The sequence below is a fragment of the Filicampus tigris genome, chromosome 5 (genome assembly GCF_054856515.1).
Source record: "Filicampus tigris isolate MCC_2025a chromosome 5, RoL_Ftig_1.0, whole genome shotgun sequence".
Lineage (NCBI taxonomy): Eukaryota > Metazoa > Chordata > Actinopteri > Syngnathiformes > Syngnathidae > Filicampus > Filicampus tigris.
Genome location: NC_141221.1, coordinates 14381678 through 14401619, shown reverse-complemented (window position 1 = coordinate 14401619; position 19942 = coordinate 14381678). Strand labels below are relative to the sequence as shown.

At 42.5% G+C, this 19942-nt stretch overlaps 1 protein-coding gene across 6 annotated transcripts in view; it reads right to left on the bottom strand.

Annotated features, from left to right (window-relative positions):
* Nucleotides 1-19942, bottom strand: part of LOC147147387 (rho guanine nucleotide exchange factor 28-like) — a 46728-nt gene that overhangs the window by 7054 nt on the left and 19732 nt on the right. For 4 of the 6 annotated variants that reach the window (XM_086031243.1, XM_086031245.1, XM_086031244.1 and 1 more), the window contains 16 exons: nucleotides 15107-15228; nucleotides 14585-14940; nucleotides 13636-13768; nucleotides 12756-12867; nucleotides 10033-10075; nucleotides 7164-7253; nucleotides 6485-6608; nucleotides 5188-5332; nucleotides 4458-4513; nucleotides 3543-3600; nucleotides 2438-2579; nucleotides 2149-2270; nucleotides 1555-1695; nucleotides 1182-1432; nucleotides 971-1096; nucleotides 773-890 (listed from right to left, as the gene is read on the bottom strand). In XM_086031243.1, the coding sequence (XP_085887369.1) occupies nucleotides 773-890; nucleotides 971-1096; nucleotides 1182-1432; nucleotides 1555-1695; nucleotides 2149-2270; nucleotides 2438-2579; nucleotides 3543-3600; nucleotides 4458-4513; nucleotides 5188-5332; nucleotides 6485-6608; nucleotides 7164-7253; nucleotides 10033-10075; nucleotides 12756-12867; nucleotides 13636-13768; nucleotides 14585-14940; nucleotides 15107-15228 (2139 nt within the window). Of the gene's footprint in view, nucleotides 1-772; nucleotides 891-970; nucleotides 1097-1181; nucleotides 1433-1554; nucleotides 1696-2148; nucleotides 2271-2437; nucleotides 2580-3542; nucleotides 3601-4457; nucleotides 4514-5187; nucleotides 5333-6484; nucleotides 6609-7163; nucleotides 7254-10032; nucleotides 10076-11651; nucleotides 11733-12755; nucleotides 12868-13635; nucleotides 13769-14584; nucleotides 14941-15106; nucleotides 15229-19942 lie in introns of all 6 variants that reach the window. The other 2 variants (XM_086031248.1, XM_086031246.1) reach the window with 2 other exon arrangements.

Genomic DNA, 19942 nt, shown 5'->3' with positions numbered 1-19942 from the left:
TTCGTCGTCAAAACACTTTTTTTTTTTACCAAAATGAAATTAGAATGTAAAAAAATGAAACACTTTGTACACCATAATTAGAGGAAGTCAACCCAAACATGTTTTTATTCAAGAATATGTTCTATGCAGGCCCACTAGTTGAAACAAGGCTTTTGATTAATATTTCGTTTGTGGAATATGAGTTAAGCAGAAAAATCCACCTGTTTTTAGCCATCTCTGGGGGCGGCCATTTTGTCACTTCTGTTGACTGAGAATGACATCACAACTGCTCACAGATCAGGTTTTTTTTTAAGCCGGGCCGTGATTGGTCGTTATTTGAGCAGGGTCTGTGATGTCATTTTCAGTCGACAGAAGTGACAAAATGGCCGCCACCTGAGATGGCTAACAACAGGTGGATTTTGTTGCTTAACTCGTATTTCATATTAATCATATTGCCTTGTTTCAACTAGTGGGCCTGCATATTCTTGAAAAAATATATTTGGGTTGACTTCCACTATAATTGTGACTGTGTGGCTCCTTTTTGTGAGCATGCCTTGGCCAACTGGATGCAGTATAATACAGATTTACGTTTATACATGGAGACCCTTACAACCTAGCTCAGTAAGCTACAGTAATGGTAGTCGCTCTTCACAGAGGATAAAGAAAAGATGCCTGTGAGGATTGTTATATTGTGATGCGACACACCGATGCTCTCCGTTATTAGCCCGTCTAAACTCGCAATAAGTCTGTTCACTCATATTTCAAGGCACCACTATACACGGAGCCGTCTTGCCTTGAGTGTAATGTAATATCCTCTCCAACAAAACTGGGTACTTGGTGATGCGCTGGGTGACTAAAAGGATAAACTCTGGAATCCCTCTTCTCCTGACCAGTGAGTTATTGCTCTGTTGCTGTGAGCAGAAAGGCCACAACAAGGATTTTACAACACGTAGATGGTGAAAGCATGCGATGTTCTGGAGCTGGGGCCTACTTTGACAAAGTTCTGGAGTTTTTTATTCTGTTGCTGGAGCTCCTTGAAGACGCTGACAGCTTCCATGTGGTGACTGCAGAAATCGCCATACACCCGCTTCATCGTCTCGGCGTTTTCGTCTGAGAACTGAGAGCGTAATCTTCAAGTCTTTTTATGGTTGGATGGTTACGATATCTTTGCAATGGTGAACGTGGATCCCATGATTACCAACCTGCTGAAGCAGGATGTGGCCAATCTGATGGATGAGGTAATTTCTCTGGCTCTCGGGTTGGGCGGAAGCTTGTCTGCACTCCTGCAGTGATGCAAAGAGGTTCCTGTGGAAGAGCAGCAAGGAATCCAAGCACGGGAAGATCCGGGCCACACAATCCCAGTCGAGTTGCAGCTCCTCCAGCATTCCTCGTCGGAACACTTCGGACATGACCGTCAGAGTCTGGATGTGGTGCAGCTCAGTCTGCATTAGTTCTACAAGGAGGCAGCAAAGTGGATTATGGTTAGAATACAAATGCGACCGTGTAGTGATTAACTCAAAAACAAAGAGACGGAATTGGTCCAATGACGCTCAGCGGGGCGAAGCCCAGCCTCACCGTAAATTACATCCTGGCGTTTGATGGCGCGTCTGTCGTGCTGCCTGCAGAAATCCGGACTGACTGCGAGACTCCATGACTCTGCGTCGAGTCCCAGCAGGTCGGCTGACAGATCACTTAGTAGAGGAGCATCGACTTCATCTGCGCAACACGTTTTTAAACTGTTCATAATATCCAGTCATTCTATAAAACAATCAAAAGATTTACACAGGTCTCAATAAAATCTACGTCAACCCAAACATATATTTTTTTTAAGAATAGGTTCTATGCAGGGCCACTATGAAACAGGGCAATATGACTCATGTGAAATATGAGTTAAGCAGCAAAATCCACCCGTTTTTAGCCATCTCCGGGGGCGGCCATTTTGTCACTTCTGTCGACTGAAAATGACATCACAACTGCTCACGGCTCAGCTTCAGAAAACAGATGAGGCGTGATTGGTCGTTATCTGAGCCCTGAGTGGCTGTGATGTCATTTTGTTGCTTGCCTCCTATTTCACATTAATCACATTGCCTTGTTTCAACTAGTGGGCCTGCATAGAACATATTCTTGAAAAAAATATGTTTGGGTTGACTCGACTTGAGCTTCACTGACCCTGTGAGGTGATTGGTTGGTCGGCCGAAGGAAGAATCGTAACTGGAGCTCCCTCTTCGGACTGTGAGCTGTAAACTGTAGCAACGGAATCAACCTCCATTGCTGCTGTATCACTCGGCCTCCTACAGAACAGAAAAGGGAATGTAGAACCGCCGGTTAGCTTAGTCTTAGGTACAAATTGCTATTCACAATAAGACTGCAAAAATGCCAGTGATCAAAGTTATAACTTTGGTGGAATCCGTCTAATTACTGTTAATATACAGGGTGGAACTACAGCCGTTAATCCTACCTGCTCTCTAAAGAGACGGAGAGGCTTTTGGAGAGAGGATTGAGTGTTTCTCGCTTTTCTTTGGTCATTGGTGTAAGTGAGGAAGATGAGGAAACCGATGAGGATGCGAGGGGCGAGGAGGAAGAGATGTCTTTCGCAGAAGCTGAACGACACACCAGGAAAACAGGAAAGAAATGTACTCATCGGTGGGGAAGAGCAGGTGACAAGGTTCAAACTAAAGTCAGTGTAAAGTGGAAATAAATGTCTCCTAAATTGAACATACCACAGAGGCGATTACTCTTACAACCCGGCAAAATTTGATGATATATATATTCGTGTTATCATCTTTCTTATGATTACACATTCTTACGCTCGAAGCCTCCACTGGGTCATCGTGGGGCTTTTTCACGCCGCAACAACGAGGCGCTCTAAAGAAGCAACGCCAGCCTGGAGCATCGGTTCATGCACTGGCTGTCCCCCCACAAAAAACAATTCTTTCTCTGCATGATGTGCGCGACGCTCGAGATGACGTCAGCTGACAATCTGAATGGAAGATGTATTTTTGAGGTGCAGGCGTAGCTAGCTGGCAAAATGCATGTCACAAATGTGATGGATAACCGCTGATGCAAACATTGGTGCTCAATTTCATATATAGACGGGGATGGAGTGACTCCTGCTGAGGCCCAAATGCATCACGGGGCCCAGCTACAGCTTTTCCTTCATCAGGAAAATTAAAATGCTTGAAAACATTTTAGCACTATATCTCCACAGCTGAGAACTGCGTAATTGTCGGGCTTTGCACATCTTTAAAATATATCATGTATTTACAAAGAAAGATCCGGATTCACTCTAGTCCACAGAGTTGCAGTGTTGTATGGCGATGTCCTCATTCAACTTCTGTGCTCATGCACAAACACATAAATACAATCCAGGAAAGGATCCCCCGCTGAGGCAGATTAAAATTTAACAGTTCTTTTTTTTTCTTTTGACACAGAGTCATACGGGTGAGTCTGTGGACAGGGTGAATGATTTGCTTTCCACAACAGGAAAACAAGAGAGGACAGGTACAAAAAAAAGAAGGGAGAAAGGAGGAGGGAGGACATGGGAGACGTAATTTCTGACTCACTCTGTGGGAGAGACGAGGTCTTGCTTTTCATCAACAATGCATTCTTCTCCTGCAGCTTCTGAGGAAACATGTCATATCAACTTAAGTTGATGAACAACATGGTTGTACTGCATTTAAAATGAAATGAGAGCAGCATCAAAGTCAAACAGCATAGTCTAGAGAAAAAGCGTCACACAACCGACAGTGTACGCTGCCGCTGTTATTATTTTTTCACCGTTCAGAATATCACATCATTCCAGGAATTCTTTTTGTCACCAAGTGTTAGAACGTATTCTTCCAGGGGTTTTTAACTGCCTCCCCGCCTGCCCGTGAGGCGGGAACGGATTTAATTCTTATTTAGCATTCAGCCTCTGACAGGCATGGCAGGAGAGTGAGAGGAGAGGAGACAAAGGCAGTGACCTGCAACATACTGCGGCGCACAGCACTTTTGAGATGCCAAGAAGGAAAAATTGCGTAATACAAAAAAGTTGTATAGGTGCATTGGTAGTCAGAGGAAAAGATGAGAGATTCTAGCACCTAAAATAAAAAGGTGGGAAATGTAATGGGTTCTTTTGATGGATGACTTTGCAGAGCTTGGAAGCAGTACTAGAAGCAGTCAACACATTAATGCTCTAGCATGATAAATAACAAGAACCTCCTGCAACGTAATGATTTTTTTTTTTGGGGGGGGCGCGGGGGGTTAGAAAAATACTGAGTGTTTATTACAAAAATAAAAAAGTACTGTAATGAGATTCACAGGAGCACAGTTAGAGGAACATAACATTTTAGTCATTGCCAAAACTTTTGGCCACAATTGTACGTTCCATATGTTTGGATGAGGACCCAAGTACCAAGTGCATTTGAAAGAACAAACGCACATGATTAATTATTTTTGCTCATTGTTTTTAGAGACCAAACCGAGTGTTTGATGGTTACCTTTCCGCATTGTGCAGCAGAGTCTCGGCAGCTCTTGTGGACGTTCAAGAAACAGTCTATAGACAAAAACAGACAGAGTCCTAGTTAATTCAATCATTTAAAGTTGAAGTCAAAAATATGTTCTATGCAGGCGCACTTGTTGAAACAAGGCATTCTTATAAATATTGCATTTGTGGCGTAAGCGTTAATCCACTCGTTTTTAGCCTTCACCGGGGGCGGCCATTTTGTCACTTCTGTCGACTGAAAATGACATCACAACTGCTCACGGCTCAGGTAACGACCAATCAAAGCTGACCTATTTTCTGAAGTTGATTGGTCGTTACCTGAGCCCTGAGCAGTTGTGATGTCATTTTCTGTCGACAGAAGTGGCAAAATGGCCGCCCCCTGATATGGCTAAAAACGGGAGCAATTTGCTGCTTAACTCATATTCCACAAACGCAATATTTATCAGAATGCCATGTTTCAACTGGTGGGCCTACTGGGAACATATTCCTGAAAAAATTGTGTTTGGGTTGATTTCCACTTTAACTGACAATAAACAAAACAAGCAGTGTCCAGATGGCCACAAAACTGCCCGTCACTGTGTTAACTTTGCTAGGGGAAGAAAGCTTACTTCAACTCTTCTGCGGACCAAAACATGAAGGCAGCACATGTGAGGATATTTACATCAACTCTTGACAGCTGAGCCACCACAAGACATAAAACAACAACAGCGCTGCAGAATACTTACTGGAGCACTGCAGCAAGTCCTTCCCAGAAACAGACTTATCGCAGGCCACACAGACAGCAGGGCCAGATGGAGACACAGGCACAAACTGATGTCCATTAGCGGCGCTGCTCTTGTCCTTCCCATCCTTCGCCTCTTTCCCTTTAACCTGAAAAGAAAGCTCGTAAATTATATGCAGACACCCGTTGAGCTGACATCTACCACAGTTGCAGCCATAGTGCAATAGAAGAACAACAAGTATCAAAGCGGCCAGATTCCTGCTGCGATACACCTGTTAAAGCGCTGTTCGTTGAGATAAAGGGATTGTGTGAGCCTCTCTGTTAAAGGGGAAGTCAAGCCAGACATATTTTTTACAAGAATATGTTCTATGCAGGCCCACTAGTGGAAACAAGGCATTATGATGAATATTGTGTTTGTGGAATAAGAGTTAATTTACTCGTTTTTGGCCATCTCTGGGGACGGCCATTTTGTCACTTCTGTCGGCTGAAAATGACATCACAACTACTCAGGGCTCAGGTAAGGACCAATCGCAGCGCACCTGTTTTCTGAAGCTGAGCAGTGATTGGTCGTTATCCGAGCCCTGAGCATCTGTGAAGTCATTGTCAGTCATCAGAAGTGACAAACACCCCCACAGATGGCTAAAAACGAGTGGATTTTGCCGCTTAACCCATATTCCACAAACACAATATTAATCAGAATGCCGTGTTTCCACTAGTGGACCTGCATAGAACATATTCTTGAAAAAAAAAAATGTTTCGGTTGACTCCCGCTTTAACTTTATTCTGGTCGACGGGTTCTGCTGTTTTGGTGCTTTATCCTTGGGGGAGCACGAGGGGGGATTTCTTTGTGTGTGTGTGTGTGTGAGCGAGGAATGTTTATTTTCCTATCAAACTTTACAAGGAAGACTACGAGTTCATGTTTGTTTGCTCAACGGATCGTGTATACGCGCATGCACGGCATCATGCTCTCAAACACGCGACTCTGCCGAGTATACTACGGAATGTGTTTTGGTTCCTTATGATGCGCTAGGAGGGTCGGCATTATGTAAGAGGATATTTTTTCCAGTGTCCCGTTGCTAAGACCTGAGGAGAGGGAATTTTCTCCCTCGCCAAATAAAGGCACCCTGCACAGACAACGGCTCCCCGGCATAGGAATTCTGACCCGGCTTGTCTGAGGGATGGTAAACCTTTTACAGCTTCACTTTGGGTGTGAGTCGCTATACATGGACACTCTTATTAAATGCAGGGGTGAACCTTTATCCTGGAGGAATTACTCGTTTCCATAGCGGCAAAGACCTCACCTTGGTTTTGTTGCGAGTGCTCGACATCCTGCTCTTGAGGAAACTGAAGGTCCGGCTCACTTTGTACTTCTCGGACTCGACCTTGGATGGAATGATGTATTTGTCCCACTCCTCATCCTCAATCCTGTTCCAGTGTAAACATTTCATTTAAGTCGTCAGTCGTCACATCGGTGTCGTCTTTGAAGGCCAAGATGCAAAACCCGTGATATGAGCGTTTTTCAAATATTCTATCGCAGATTTAATAACCTGGGATTCTAGCGTCATGCTGAGATGAAAGAAAGAATGTCCAGACACTCTTGCAGTGCTCTACTCTACGGACTATTACTCTTGATAACATGCTTGGCATGCTTGGGTGTCGCTATGGACTCTAGAGGATGCTATTTTTAGCATGACCTTGGGGAGACGCAATTAATAACATGTCAAATATTACCAGCAACTTTAAACTAGTTCCGTTTGACACTAGTGAGGCATTCATGGCAGAGCATAAAGAAGAAGGAAATAACATGCGAGATGACATCCAAACAATCGTGTGGCCTGAATTCCGATGTCACAGGAGAATCCGGAGGTTTTATGTGCAAAGAGCGGATGTAGTGAATGAAGTTAAAGGTACTGTAAAATCAGGTTAAAAGAGGTCGAGCCGCGCATGCATGGCTGCGAGGCCGCTCTGGTGAACACATACTCTTTAAGGAACTCTGTGAGGGTGAGGTGTTGGAGTGATGCGCTGCTCTCCTCCTCTGCTGACTGGGCCCGCTTACGGAAACCCAAAACCCTGCATGATGGATATAGCACACCTCAAACCAGGCTGTTGGGCTTTTTGGGGTCCATTGGGAGATTCGGTATGTAAACAATATGTCTATTATTAGAGTCAACGAGTGAGGTTTGAAAAATCAGTCAGGTTTTAGTAAGCCACCCAGTATTACTGGAGTAATCCTGCTCAGGGGAACAATGATGGTGCCTTTCTTCCATCTGATGGACTGTATTTAATGATAGCATGATTTATGAAATTGCCAGGGTAACACGATTATCTCAAATGTTTCCTCTGTTAGCAATGCATGGTTATTAGTGGGCAAAATGCATTAGGACGTTATGGACTAATGAGCCTGTGACACAAAACACGAGCCAGGTTTACATGAGAGCTTTATCTCATTCCGACTTAAGATCTCTGGTTAACTGTTTACATGTCACGTGAGGTATTCTGACCTGCAGTTTACCAGCGCCACTACATGTCAAGTCAAGTCAAGTCAAGTCAAATTTATTTATATAGCCCTTTATTCATTCACTGCCAGATATTTTCAGACCCTCTTTTACAATTACGTTTGAAAAAAAAATCAAAAATATATAAATAAATTCCTGGGATTGAATGGCTGGACTGTGAAAAGACAAATAAATCCGCCAATGGCAGTGAATGAGTTAATCACAAGAAAGTCTCAAAAGGCTTCACATGCCCATAGCTGACAACATATTAACTCATTCACTGCCAGATGTTTTCAGAACCTCTTTTACCCTAACGTTTGGAAAAATTTGAAAAAAATATAAATAAATTCCTGGGATTGAATGGCTGGAGTGTGAAAAGACAAGTAAATTTGTCAGCGACATCCCCTGATCGTAACACCCAGGAGGACAAGGAAAAACTCCAAAAACCCCATCGGGGAAAAATGAGAAACCTTGAGAAGGGACCACAGATGGGGGAATCCCCCTCCCAGGATGATCAGGCTGCAATGGATGACGAGTGGCAACATTTAACACATATTATGATATCATACAATGGTGGTTAAAAAACATTCAATCAGAACAGCTGTTTTACACTATTAAAGCAACAGCTTGATAAAAATACGTTACGCGTAATATAAAACAAATTCTGATATGACATTTTCAAGAGGGTAAACGACAACGTCACTATGCAATTACATCACGATAGACCACGCGCAGACTGGAGGCAGCTGGGTTATTCCGATCGAATTGTTTACATGACGCTTGTTCAGATTGGCAAAAGGAATATACCACACCTGTAAATCTGAACAAAATTCCATTCAGATTCGTTTTTTTATTCAGATTGAGGTGTTTATATGGAGCATTTTCATTCTGTTTGGTCATCGGAATACAAGGCTCGATGTAAACCCGGCGATAGTGAGAAATTAATAAAGGGGGAATTAATAACCATTGTGAGCAAAATAAAAACAAATTTAAAAAGGTAATAGTAAAGCACATGTTAATGTGGCTTACCAGATGAAGCACGGTCATTCATGTTCTACATATGGTGTTAAAATGCCAAAGGGTCACGGCGGGGATGTTGCTGTTTACTTTGAGGTTATTTTGAGGTTGCAATCAGAACATATACCGGCCCCGGCCTTGAAACAGGAAGTGTGTCACATCCTGCCCCGTCAGACCCCAAACACAGGTCGAACACTGAGGTCTCACACACTCTATACACACAGGCAGTGTTGTTGATTTTTGGCAGGCATTTTAGATTTAGTCTTAGTCTTTTGGACGAAAATGCTTATTAGTTTTCGTCACATTTAGTCATTCCTATTAGTGATAGTTTAAGTCTAGTTTTAGTCGACGAAAACTCAAAAAGGTTTTAGTCTAGTTTTAGTCGACGGAAACTCCCCCCAAAAAGTTTTTGTCTGGTTTTCGTAAATTTAGTCGAAAATTCAAAAAGGTTTTAGTGCGTTTTAGTTAAAAAATAGGCATACACGGTTTCCACCCAATAGCAAAGACTTATTCATCGACTACTAAGGATTAAGTGGATTAACTGTGGAATCAATGCTCATTGCTCCAAAATAAGCCGAGAACCAAAACATTTTATTTGGCAACTGTTGTGGCTTTATTTAACTTAAAACGACATAAATAAACAAAATAAAAACGTTTTAACAACATGTTGGTTGAGATTTGTCGTAGTCTTTCCACCTAGTTTGTGGCCACATTCACCGTTACCGCTGTCTACAAATGCATCGTGTTGTTCTTTCTTCCGGGTTGTACAGAAAGTATGTCCATATATCTTTCCTTCGTTTCCGACCACCAAGCCCATCTGGTGTCACTGTCGCCACGGAGACCAATGACCGCAGACCTCTTCGTGTTTTGTTGTGCCGGTGTGTGCGTGCGCACCGCGTGCTGACCCGGCGGTGGGCGTAGCCAAACGAGGATAGGTTGCACCAGCATTGCAATTTTTTGAAAGCCAGATTACGTGTACAATACGAAGGGATGTCATAAATGTTGAATCTCTGGCGGACCACACGCTAACAATTTAGTCCTGTCTCGTCTCGTCACCGGAAATTCATGTACGTCACTTCATGTTTTCGTCATCAAATAGCCACGTTTAGCTCGTCATCGTCTCGTTATCGTCATGAAAAAAAGGGGCGTTAACGAAATATTTTCGTCATCGTTGACGAAAACAACACTGCACACAGGCAGAGCCATCGGAGCTAATCTCTTTCTGCAGGCCAACAGCGATGCCTAAAAAGGGCGGAAGTCTGTTTTGACATCTGAGTAAGGCCCTACACAGTCGAGTGGATCTCGTCTCAGCTCATACAGCCAGCCAATGCGGTTACCTCTTTTCCTTGGAAGTCTCAGTCAGGTTCAGCACACTCTGCTCTGTAATGTAGAGTATAAGGGAAAGGCAAATGAGCGAGTGAGAAATAAATATGTCATTCACGGGAAAGGAGTTATTACAAACCGAGTGAACCCAAAGCAAGGGGTCGAAACGTCCATTCCAATGGCAGAACAGTGAAAAAGTCGGAATGCCATACACCCACACAAAGACAGACCAAACATGGCACCGGGGTTTTGCCAAGGATAAACGGACGGTATTAAAAATAGAACAGCCAAACCAAGAGGAAAAACCCCAAATGAAGCAAAACAGTAACCTTTGAGTAACCTTGAAACCCTTTATTAGACTTCTCCAAAGCTTTAAGGCAGTAAAACAAATGCTGTAACTATTTTTTTTTTAAGTTGAAGAACATGCATGACATCAAGCTTTGGAGAAGTCTGTTTTTGATCAGATCAGACACCAATTAAACTTAACATAACAGCACTTCAAACGGGTTAACCACAATTTTTGGTTGCCAAAAAGAAAGAAAGTTGTTTGAAAAAAAAAACCCCACCTTTTTTTAATCGCCCAAATAATCTTGATTGATTGACTGTGTCAAATGTTATTAATATATTTTTTTGTTGCGCGTGTATAGAACTGAAAGAAAGATTATCCAGTATCACCTATTTAGTCTAAAATATATATTTAGTTACTATAAAGAGTGTATGCCAGCCATATGGAGTGACAGGCAGACGCATTTAAACGTGCTTCCATTGGATGGCAGAATGGACGGTACAATTCACTGTGTATCCAGCTGTTGCCTTTCATGCAACAGAATAGTTTTGTGCTCAAATACACAGGCCCGGATTTCGCAGTGAGTGAATTTGTGAGTAAAATGAGCTGACATTTTTATTTGGTGACGTGGGTATGAGATTTTTCCAACTTTAAATACAGTATGTGACCTGTCTGAATAAAGGTTGGAAAACACTCAGAGTAGATGATCCAAACTGTTGCTGCGCCGTAATCCTGCATTGTACTAGTTAGAAACAGCTTTAAAGTGGAAGTCAACCCAAATCATTTTTTTCAAGAATATGTTCTATGCAGGCCCACTAGTTGAAACAAGGCATTCTGATTAATATTAGGTTTGCGGAATATGAGAATTCCACCAGTTTTTAGCCATCTCCGGGGGCAGCCATTTTGTCACTTCTGTCGACTGAAAAGGGCATCACAGTTGCTCAGGGCTCAGGTAATGACCAAACACAGCTCATCTGTTTTCTGAAGCTGAGCCGTGATTGGCCGTTGCCTGAGCCATGAGCATCAGTGATGTCATTTTCAGTCGACAGAAGTGACAAAATGGCTGCCTCCTGAGAAGGCTAAAAGCGGGTGCAATTTGCTGCTTATTAACTCGTATTCCACAAACACAATATTAATCAGAATGCCGCGTTTCAACTAGTGGGCCTGCATAGAACATATTCTAGAAAAAAAATATGTTTGGGATGACTTCCACTTTAAGTAAGTTATACCTTGATACTGTTTTTGTGTATCTTTTGATTATCACCAGATTTCCCCCATTAAGAGAAACCCTTAAATGCCCAGAGAAATTCCCGGCGGCGTCTTCTCGCTTCTCTCTGTTGTACTTACTAACTTGGTTGAGTCGAGAGAGCGATTTAGAGAGAGATAAAGCCTGAAGTAGAGAACGACCACTGCTGCTGAATGCACCATCTACACAGAGTTCACACAGAGTAATGGTGTTGTCTTACAACAATGTGAACACTAAAAACATACAGTGGATACAAAAAGTCTATACATCTCCGTTCAAATGGCAGGTTTTTTCTTTGATACTGTCTAAAAAAAAAAATTGACGCCAAGATGAATCCCTTCAAAACATGTTCCACCGGACAATAACATATTTTTCCACATGCTATTGGTAGATTTGTTTTATGGTCCAATAAAACCAAGGTTGGCTGTAATTCCAAAAGGTAGGTTTTGCTCAAGCACAACACTGGTCCATTACCAAAAGAACACCATAACCACAGTGAAGAATGTTGGGGGCAGCATCATGCTTTGGGGCGGCCTTAAACAAGCACGAAATAGTCTGTGTTAGGACAAAACCTTCAGACTTTTGCTAAAAAAGCTAAACAAATGTCAGGAAAAGCCAACTAGAACTTCTGAACTTTACTTGGTTGTTCAAAAGAGGCACTTTAAATAAATAATGGCAGGTTTGTGCTGGCTCTAGTTTAACCTGTGTTTGGATGTGATTGGGTAATTCTGATCACAGCCACATCCCAGCTACAAGAGGGGGTGCACAACTGCTTATAAGTCATCATTAATGGTGTTTTTTTTTTTGAAGAATGATTTATCTTGGTCTCATTCTTTTGTTTGACAAAAACCTGAAATTAACTCATTCACTGCCAGACATTTTCTCTTTTACCCCAACGTTTGGAAAAAAACAGTGAAAAAAAAAAAAAAAAATATATATATATATATATATATATATATATATATATATATATATATATATATATATATATATATATATATATATATATATAAATACGTTCCTGGGATTGACCGGCTGGACTGTGAAATTCGTCAATGGCAGTGAATGAGTTGAACAGTGGTGCTTTTTTTTTTTTTAAATCAACTATATCAGCTTTTTATGACAGCTATCCGGCCACTTTGTTTGTATCCAGCCGGCAGCAGAACAGAGAAGTCACAGATGAAAAGGGTTCAGAGTCCACTCACCTTCTGCCAGGTCGGTGATGGTTGTATCTCTGTTTAGCAAAGGGCGCGAGGGCCTTGCCTTGGGGGAGGAGTAGGAGTACGAGCGCAGTCGAACCTCGCCTTCCTCTGGGTTCTGGGTGAGAGCAGGGACAGAGCAGAGGGCAGCAAGCAAACAGCCTGAGAACAGAACATTTTTGAATAATGCTGAAAAACTCAATCAATGAGCCTGACCTTTTATCACAGCATTGAGCTGTTGATGACCTTTATACATCTGCATCTTGGTATTATAGAACCGCACTCAAAACGATTGCTCAAACCCTTGTTAAAGGGTTGTGCTAGTGAAAGTCAACCCAAACATAATTTTTTTCAAGAATATGTTCTCTGCAAACCCACTAGTTGAAACACGGCATTCTGATTGATATTGCGTTTGTGGAATATTAGTTAAGCAACAAAATCCACCAGTTTTTAGCCATCACAAAATGACAATGCTCAGTGCTCAGGTGACGACCAATCACGGCTCACTTGTTTTCTGAAGTTGAGCCGTGATCGGTCGTTACTTGAGAACTGAGCAGTTGTGATGTCATTTTCAGTCGACAGAAGTGACAAAATGGCCGCCTGCTGAGATGGCTAAAAACGGGTGGATTTTGCTGCTTAGCTCATATTCCACAAACGCAATATCAATCAGTATGTCGTGTTTCAACTAGTAGGCCTGCTGGGAACATATTCTTGAAAATATACAAATATATATAATGAAAATATATACATAAAATATGTTTGGGTTGATTTCCGCTTTAAGTAGACAATCGGGATCAGGTAAAAACATATGCTATTTATCATATAACAGAGAAGAGGTGACACAATCAGGTAGGTATTTGTAGAAATTCCACATGCAGTACAATACCTTGGTGGGATATTGCGTGCTGTCGGAGTGAGATCTGCTAAAGTCTGGCGAGCTGGACTGCAGCTTTGAGGCTGAGCAGGGGTAGGAGTGTCCCAGTATGTCCTCTTCTCCACTGTCACACTCAAGACTGGGACTGAGGACACACAAAAACAAACAGGCAATTTGCTGATTCTTTCGCATGTTGAAAATACAGTTTGGTTCTGACACACTGCATAAATGATAGAACAGCTCAAGCAAATGACATTCTAACTTGGGCTGTCAAAGTTAAAGCATTAACTATGGAGATTAATTTCAATTTTACAACGCACTAAAAAAAATTAACTCAGTTAACTCAGGTGTATGTACTTCCTGTGGCAGCTGACCTCTGCTCACTTTACAACCAAACTTAGAGTAGAGTCAATGGCGCAAAGATGGACTTTTACATAGTTTTACTTTAAAAAGTTGCTTGACGGCTCATTGGAGAAATCCCAAATAATCAGCGCACTATGCAAATCCAATTTCAAATACCATATTAGTTGTACATCTTTGGTGTATTTTTCAACAGTTGTATTACACAGAAAAAGAATCATATTCAAGTATCAAAGAAAGCTATTAGAACAGTCTTTGAATAGAAATATACTTTAAATTTTTCCATCTTAATTCCAAGATTTTACTCAAGTGAATGTCTGTTACAAGCTTTGTAAAAAAAAATTGTAGTTGAAAAATATGATTAATCAAGATCAATTTTGCGATTAATTAATTAAAAAATGTTAATCGCTTGACAGCACTAATTCTAACAATGTAGAATAGTGCTTAAAGCGGAAGTCAACCCAAACATATATTTGTTTAAAAAATGTTCTATGCCGGCCCACTAGTTGAAACACAGCATTCTGATTAATATTGTGTTTGTGGAATATGAATTCAGCCACAAAATCCACCCGTTAAAAAATCATCACCAGTACTGTCATACCTCAGTCCGCGGGTCGCCGCTGGCAAGTTGCATCCTCTGCCGTTCAAAGTGGGAGAGACTGGAAGGCTGCTTTGTGGCTGTCGCCTCTGACCTCCTTCAAACAAACGGAAGGCGGAAGCCAGGGGGGAGGACGGGAAAGAAGGGGGGGAAGCAAAGGGAGAAGGAGGAGAGGGGGGAGAGACGTGGAGAGGCGATTCCTTGGATTTCTCCGGGCCTGGGCTTCGGCTAGGCGTGGATGGGTGATGATTTTTTGGACAGGTCCTTGAGTCAGGGGGTGTCATGGAGAAAGGCTCCCAGCAAAGGCTGCCAATATCAGCCGCCGGGCGAGAGCGGTATTTAATATCAACATCATCCACCTGGAATTGAAAAATAGGAATGTGTTCATATTATGTATTAGTGTGCAGTATTTGAGAGCTTTACAATTCTTCACAACTGAAACGAGCAATGCAACGATGACCGATGCACAACATCCACAATGTAAATAAACATGCTACAGTATATGCGTTCATTTGCCCTACTCACTTGGTCCACCACCATGGCGTTGGCATGTACTCGGTCTTTCCCGTGGATCATCGCTGACAGCCTGGCGGCAGCGGCCAGAGTCGGAGACGAGGTTTGACTCTCGCCTACCGACTGGCTTTTTTCTGTTGGGAAGCGATTTTTCACTTTTACATTTGGTTCCTACAGCAACGGCAAAATAAGCCCTCACAAACACAGGAAGTGACATAGACATCCTGGGCAGTTCGGCACGCCAAGTACTCCATGTGAGTTTGTGTGTGCTTGTGTCAAAGGCTCTTTGCGCACACACGTGAATGGGTGTGTCAGGCGTTGCGCATCTGTAGGCTTGCTTCTTCTCCCCCCCCCCCCCCGCCCCCGCCCGGCCTTTAGCGTGGCGGTGGCGAGAAGAGAACTTCCAGTGAGCACACAGTAGCATTGAGGGGAACCTTTTCGACACAGTGGAGCCACTGTGAGTAGCGGCCAGGTTTAGCGAAGCCAAAACACCCCTGCTCTTGAAACACACGCACGCCACGCACTCTTTACCAAAGAAACCTTCTAAACACTCTTTCTGGGAATGATTTCATGCAGGAGTGTTAGTTTCGTTTCTGAGAATGAATCGATGACGTTCGGCCATACGGTCTTTGTTTTTATGCGTGATGTTTTTGACCTTATGTACAGCGCTTTGTATGCAGCTGTGGTTGTTTTTAAATTGCTCCATCAATAAAGTTGAGTTCAATGTAATTTAAACACATTAAAGCGGAAATCAACCCAAACACTTTTTTCAAGAATATGTTTCCAGCAGGCCCACTAGTTGAAACACGCCATTCTGATTATTGTGGAATACGAGTTAAGCAGCAAAACCCACCCCTTTTTAGCCCTGTCAGGGGGCGGCCATTTTGTCACTTCTGTCGACTGAAAATGACATCGCAACTGCTCAGGGCTCAGGTAACGACCAATCACGGCTCAGCTTCAGAAAACAGGTGAGCCGTGATTGGTCCTTACCTGAGCCCTGAGCAGTTGTGATGTCATTTTCAGTTGACAGAAGCGACAAAATGGCCGCCCCCAGAGATGGCTAAAAACGGGTGGATTAACTCTTATTCCACAACGCAATATTTATCAGAATGCCTTGTTTTACCTAGTGTGCTTGCATAGAACACATTCTTGAAAAAAATATGTTTGGGTTGATTTCGACTATAATGTACCATCCAGTCAATAGAGAGCAGGTCTCGGATGGCCACAAGGCCATATGATTTGTTTCAACTGTATTCTTCATGAACAATCAACTGAGAAGCCTAAACCGAATTCTGAAAAACACACAAGATAGCAAAATAATACCTTGCGGTATTCTAGGTTAACCTTGTCTGCCCAAAGTGGAGGATGTAATTCCGTACTCTATTACTTTGACTTTCTTCTTATATTCTTGTTATTATCCTTTTGGAGACCAACCCCACAATTAGAACATAATAACATCACTGTTCATAAGCAAGACTTTCAGTGAATGTGAAGGGTAGCAAGCGGTGGATTTACTTTCAGCGATGCATTCAATGGAAAAAAAAATAATTCCTGACCGCATTTACAACCGGTGGTACAGCACAATGCCCATTGTGCTAACCCACAGTGACAGCCTCCTTAACTTAGTTATCGTCATGCTTGGGATTATAGCTTCACTTTATAAATCACTGCGCTTGTATCCGTGTTTCAAAATCAGTCCTTTTAAACTCACAATCGGCCGCCACTCACTCAGCAAAACCCGATAGTATGAGCTTCCAAGCTGCTGGCACCGCACAGTAGGAGGAAAGAAGTCCAGCTTTATAGAGGGGAATAAATCAGAGCAGCAAATGGCTGTGCTTCCTGTCGGCTGCGAGTCCAATAAATCGGAGAACCCACAAGGACATTGATGAGAGAACCAGATGATTCTTGGTTCACTCATGTCTAACGTCAAGGCGCAGATGTAAGTCACACATCGGTAAAGAACATGCATCACCTTGAACAGAACTTCCAAACTACTTGAGGAACTCTGGGAGTACACCTTATGTCCCCAAATCCCAAAGACACCAGAGGTTGCAGCTGAAAATCCGCACGAAAGAGCAACCAATATCCAATGGAAAACTGAATAACACAGTCAAGACCCTGTAAAGTGAAAATAAGACTAAAGTAAATAACAGTAGTGAACTATTCGTTCACCATTTCACATATCCTAAAACGGTGACCACTGATGCATCCAGCATGAGTCGCCCCTCCAACACTATACATTATATAATAACTTCAGCAGCCCAATGAAAAGGTTGGGCGAACGGTATGAGTCCCAAACGCTATCATTTCTACCATTGCAGCGTGCAGTTAGCTAGCTAGCTATGCACACGTCCGTGAAAATGCATCTTCCGAGGATGCTACAATTTACATAACACACATCAGTGTCATTTTTTAAATTCCCACACAAGGCGGTGACGCCGTGGAGGAGCGCCAGTGAGCCAGCTGGTATCTAGTGCCTCTCGTCTCCGATGACCTGGTGGGATGTATTCCAGTAAACATACAATTATTCTTTATATTGGATATATTTTCATGGCTCAAACGAGTAGACGTGTAAGCATAAGAAAGTTGCTTGGCAAAGCGGCATCAATTTTTCAGCAGGGTTTGGTTTTACACATTCAGCGCCCACAGTGTTTGAGAGCGGAGACAACGACTTGATTTTTCCAGCTTTTGAAGCTTCATTTTCTATACTTGTCTTTTTTTTTTTAACCACTCAAATTGGGCACGGTTGTCAACAACTCATTTATTTTCACTTCAGGTACTTTAATGCTACTACATGAAATGCAGGGTGTGGCAGACACAAACCAAACCAAATGTTGCATAACTTGGGAAAAGATGCTTAAAATGCTTCAAAAGTTGAGTTGCTCTCGTGCAATATCACAATTAATGAAATATCAATCGCATTCATGCATTAATTCCACCAAACAGGCAAATGTAGACCGCATGTCGCTGAAACTGAAAGCACAACAACTCGAGACGAGCACGAAAATCACCACGGAGGCTTGCTGACCGGAAAATGTGTAAGAGATTCATTAACTTTACTTGAGTTTGTCAATTGCAGCAACTAATCAACTAATCACCTCAACCGGTGTCACGGAATTGATTATCTTCAACTTTTGAATTTCAACTGTACTGCATTGGTTGAGGGTCGAACCCCGTTTGAAAGTGGATCTCATTTCATATAAAGCCTCTTCTGGTACATTGACAGAGGGGGCTAATAATTCAGCTGCTGGACCAGGTTCGAAGCCGCAGCTGGCTGCGACGGCCTGGATCATTGTGACACCTCTGACCCATTAAACACTGCCTGGTGATCATTACTGTCAGCCACGGAGATCTGTGTTTAACATTAGTTAACGTAGGAATAACAGAGGAGCCGGGAGAGATCGTATTACTCACACTGTTGAGCCATGTCTCCGTGCAGGTTGCCATTTCAAAGTAGCTTTCGTGAAATGTCGAACGGCGTGCCAGGCTATTTGTATAGGACTGCGCCCAGACGAGGTCTATGCGGAGAGATGCGAGATTCGCAGCATATCCCTGAGTGAGCACTAGAACACTATACAGTAGCAGTGCCTGCGGAGCTAAAGAGCGGCGGAGCTCTTCCAGAAAGGAAGACAAAGACGGCAGTCAGTGGCAGGGCTCCAGACCAGGGCAGTTAAACAGAGAGAGTGACCCCTCAACCCGCGCACACCCCTGGGAGGGAGCCATCGAAAGGAAGGCAGCGTGGAAAGGGGGGGGGCAGGTTTGTCACAAGGGCTCTTTCTCAAGGTTCGCTCTGTTTGGAGGCTGCTGGGGAACGTTCAACATAAACAGCCGTACCTGTCGTACCTTGGGCAAATTCGACATGTTTTTATGAGCACAAAAACATGAATCATCTCGGCTTTTCCGCTTTTATGATGTCATTATTTAAAGCGCTGCGCTAAACATCTGTCACATTCAGGAGAGGCCAAAAACATTGGAAGGAGGGTAAAATAATAAACGGAGTCTAAAAAAGGAGAGAAAAAAAATCAAAGCAAAAGAATTTTTATTTTCTTTTTTTTTTACTCCAGGGGTTTATAAAGGGCTATTTATACAGTAACAACAATTGACCACCAAAATCCACAGATCCACCGTGAGTAACGACACCTGCAATCGGTCCAAGCATCACATTACGTGTTACTGTTATGTTTGCGTTTCAGCTGACCAAGAGAGTTCAGCCTTACGCGGACAGTTATCAGCCTTCAGAGTGAAGAAATAAACGTGAAGGCCGTCACACCTGAAAACACACTGCTTCTCTTTTTTTTTTTTTTTTTTTGTCAGAAAGCCCAAAACTAAAGGTACAGAAGAATGTTTAAAGCCATGTGCAGTATTTAAACTACAGTGGTGGAGATGGTCTTCAACTCCACAGTAACATTGGTCATTCTTCGTGGAGGATAAAGAATACATGCCAGTATCGTTATGTTATCTTTCCCTCAAAAAACAGTTGCTAAAAAGGGTTTTAGCACCGCAGCACTGATTCTATTCTTTAGATCATCTACGCCAGGGGCGTCAAATTCATTTTTGTGGAAGGCCACATCACAGTAATGGAGTCCCTCGGAGGGCCATTGCCATATGAATATATGATCGCCTTATATTGTCACATATACTCAACAAATTGATGGATAATTCGTTTTGAAATCAGAAGCCAGTAAAAATTATTACACATCGTAAAAAGCGATTATTACACTTGTATCCAACGCACTGTGTTTGTATACACAAAGAAATCATACTTGAATTCCTACATTTGCACTTTTTTTTTTATTTTACAATAACTCATTTTATACATTTTGTTTTGTCCAAAAGGAACTTCCTTAC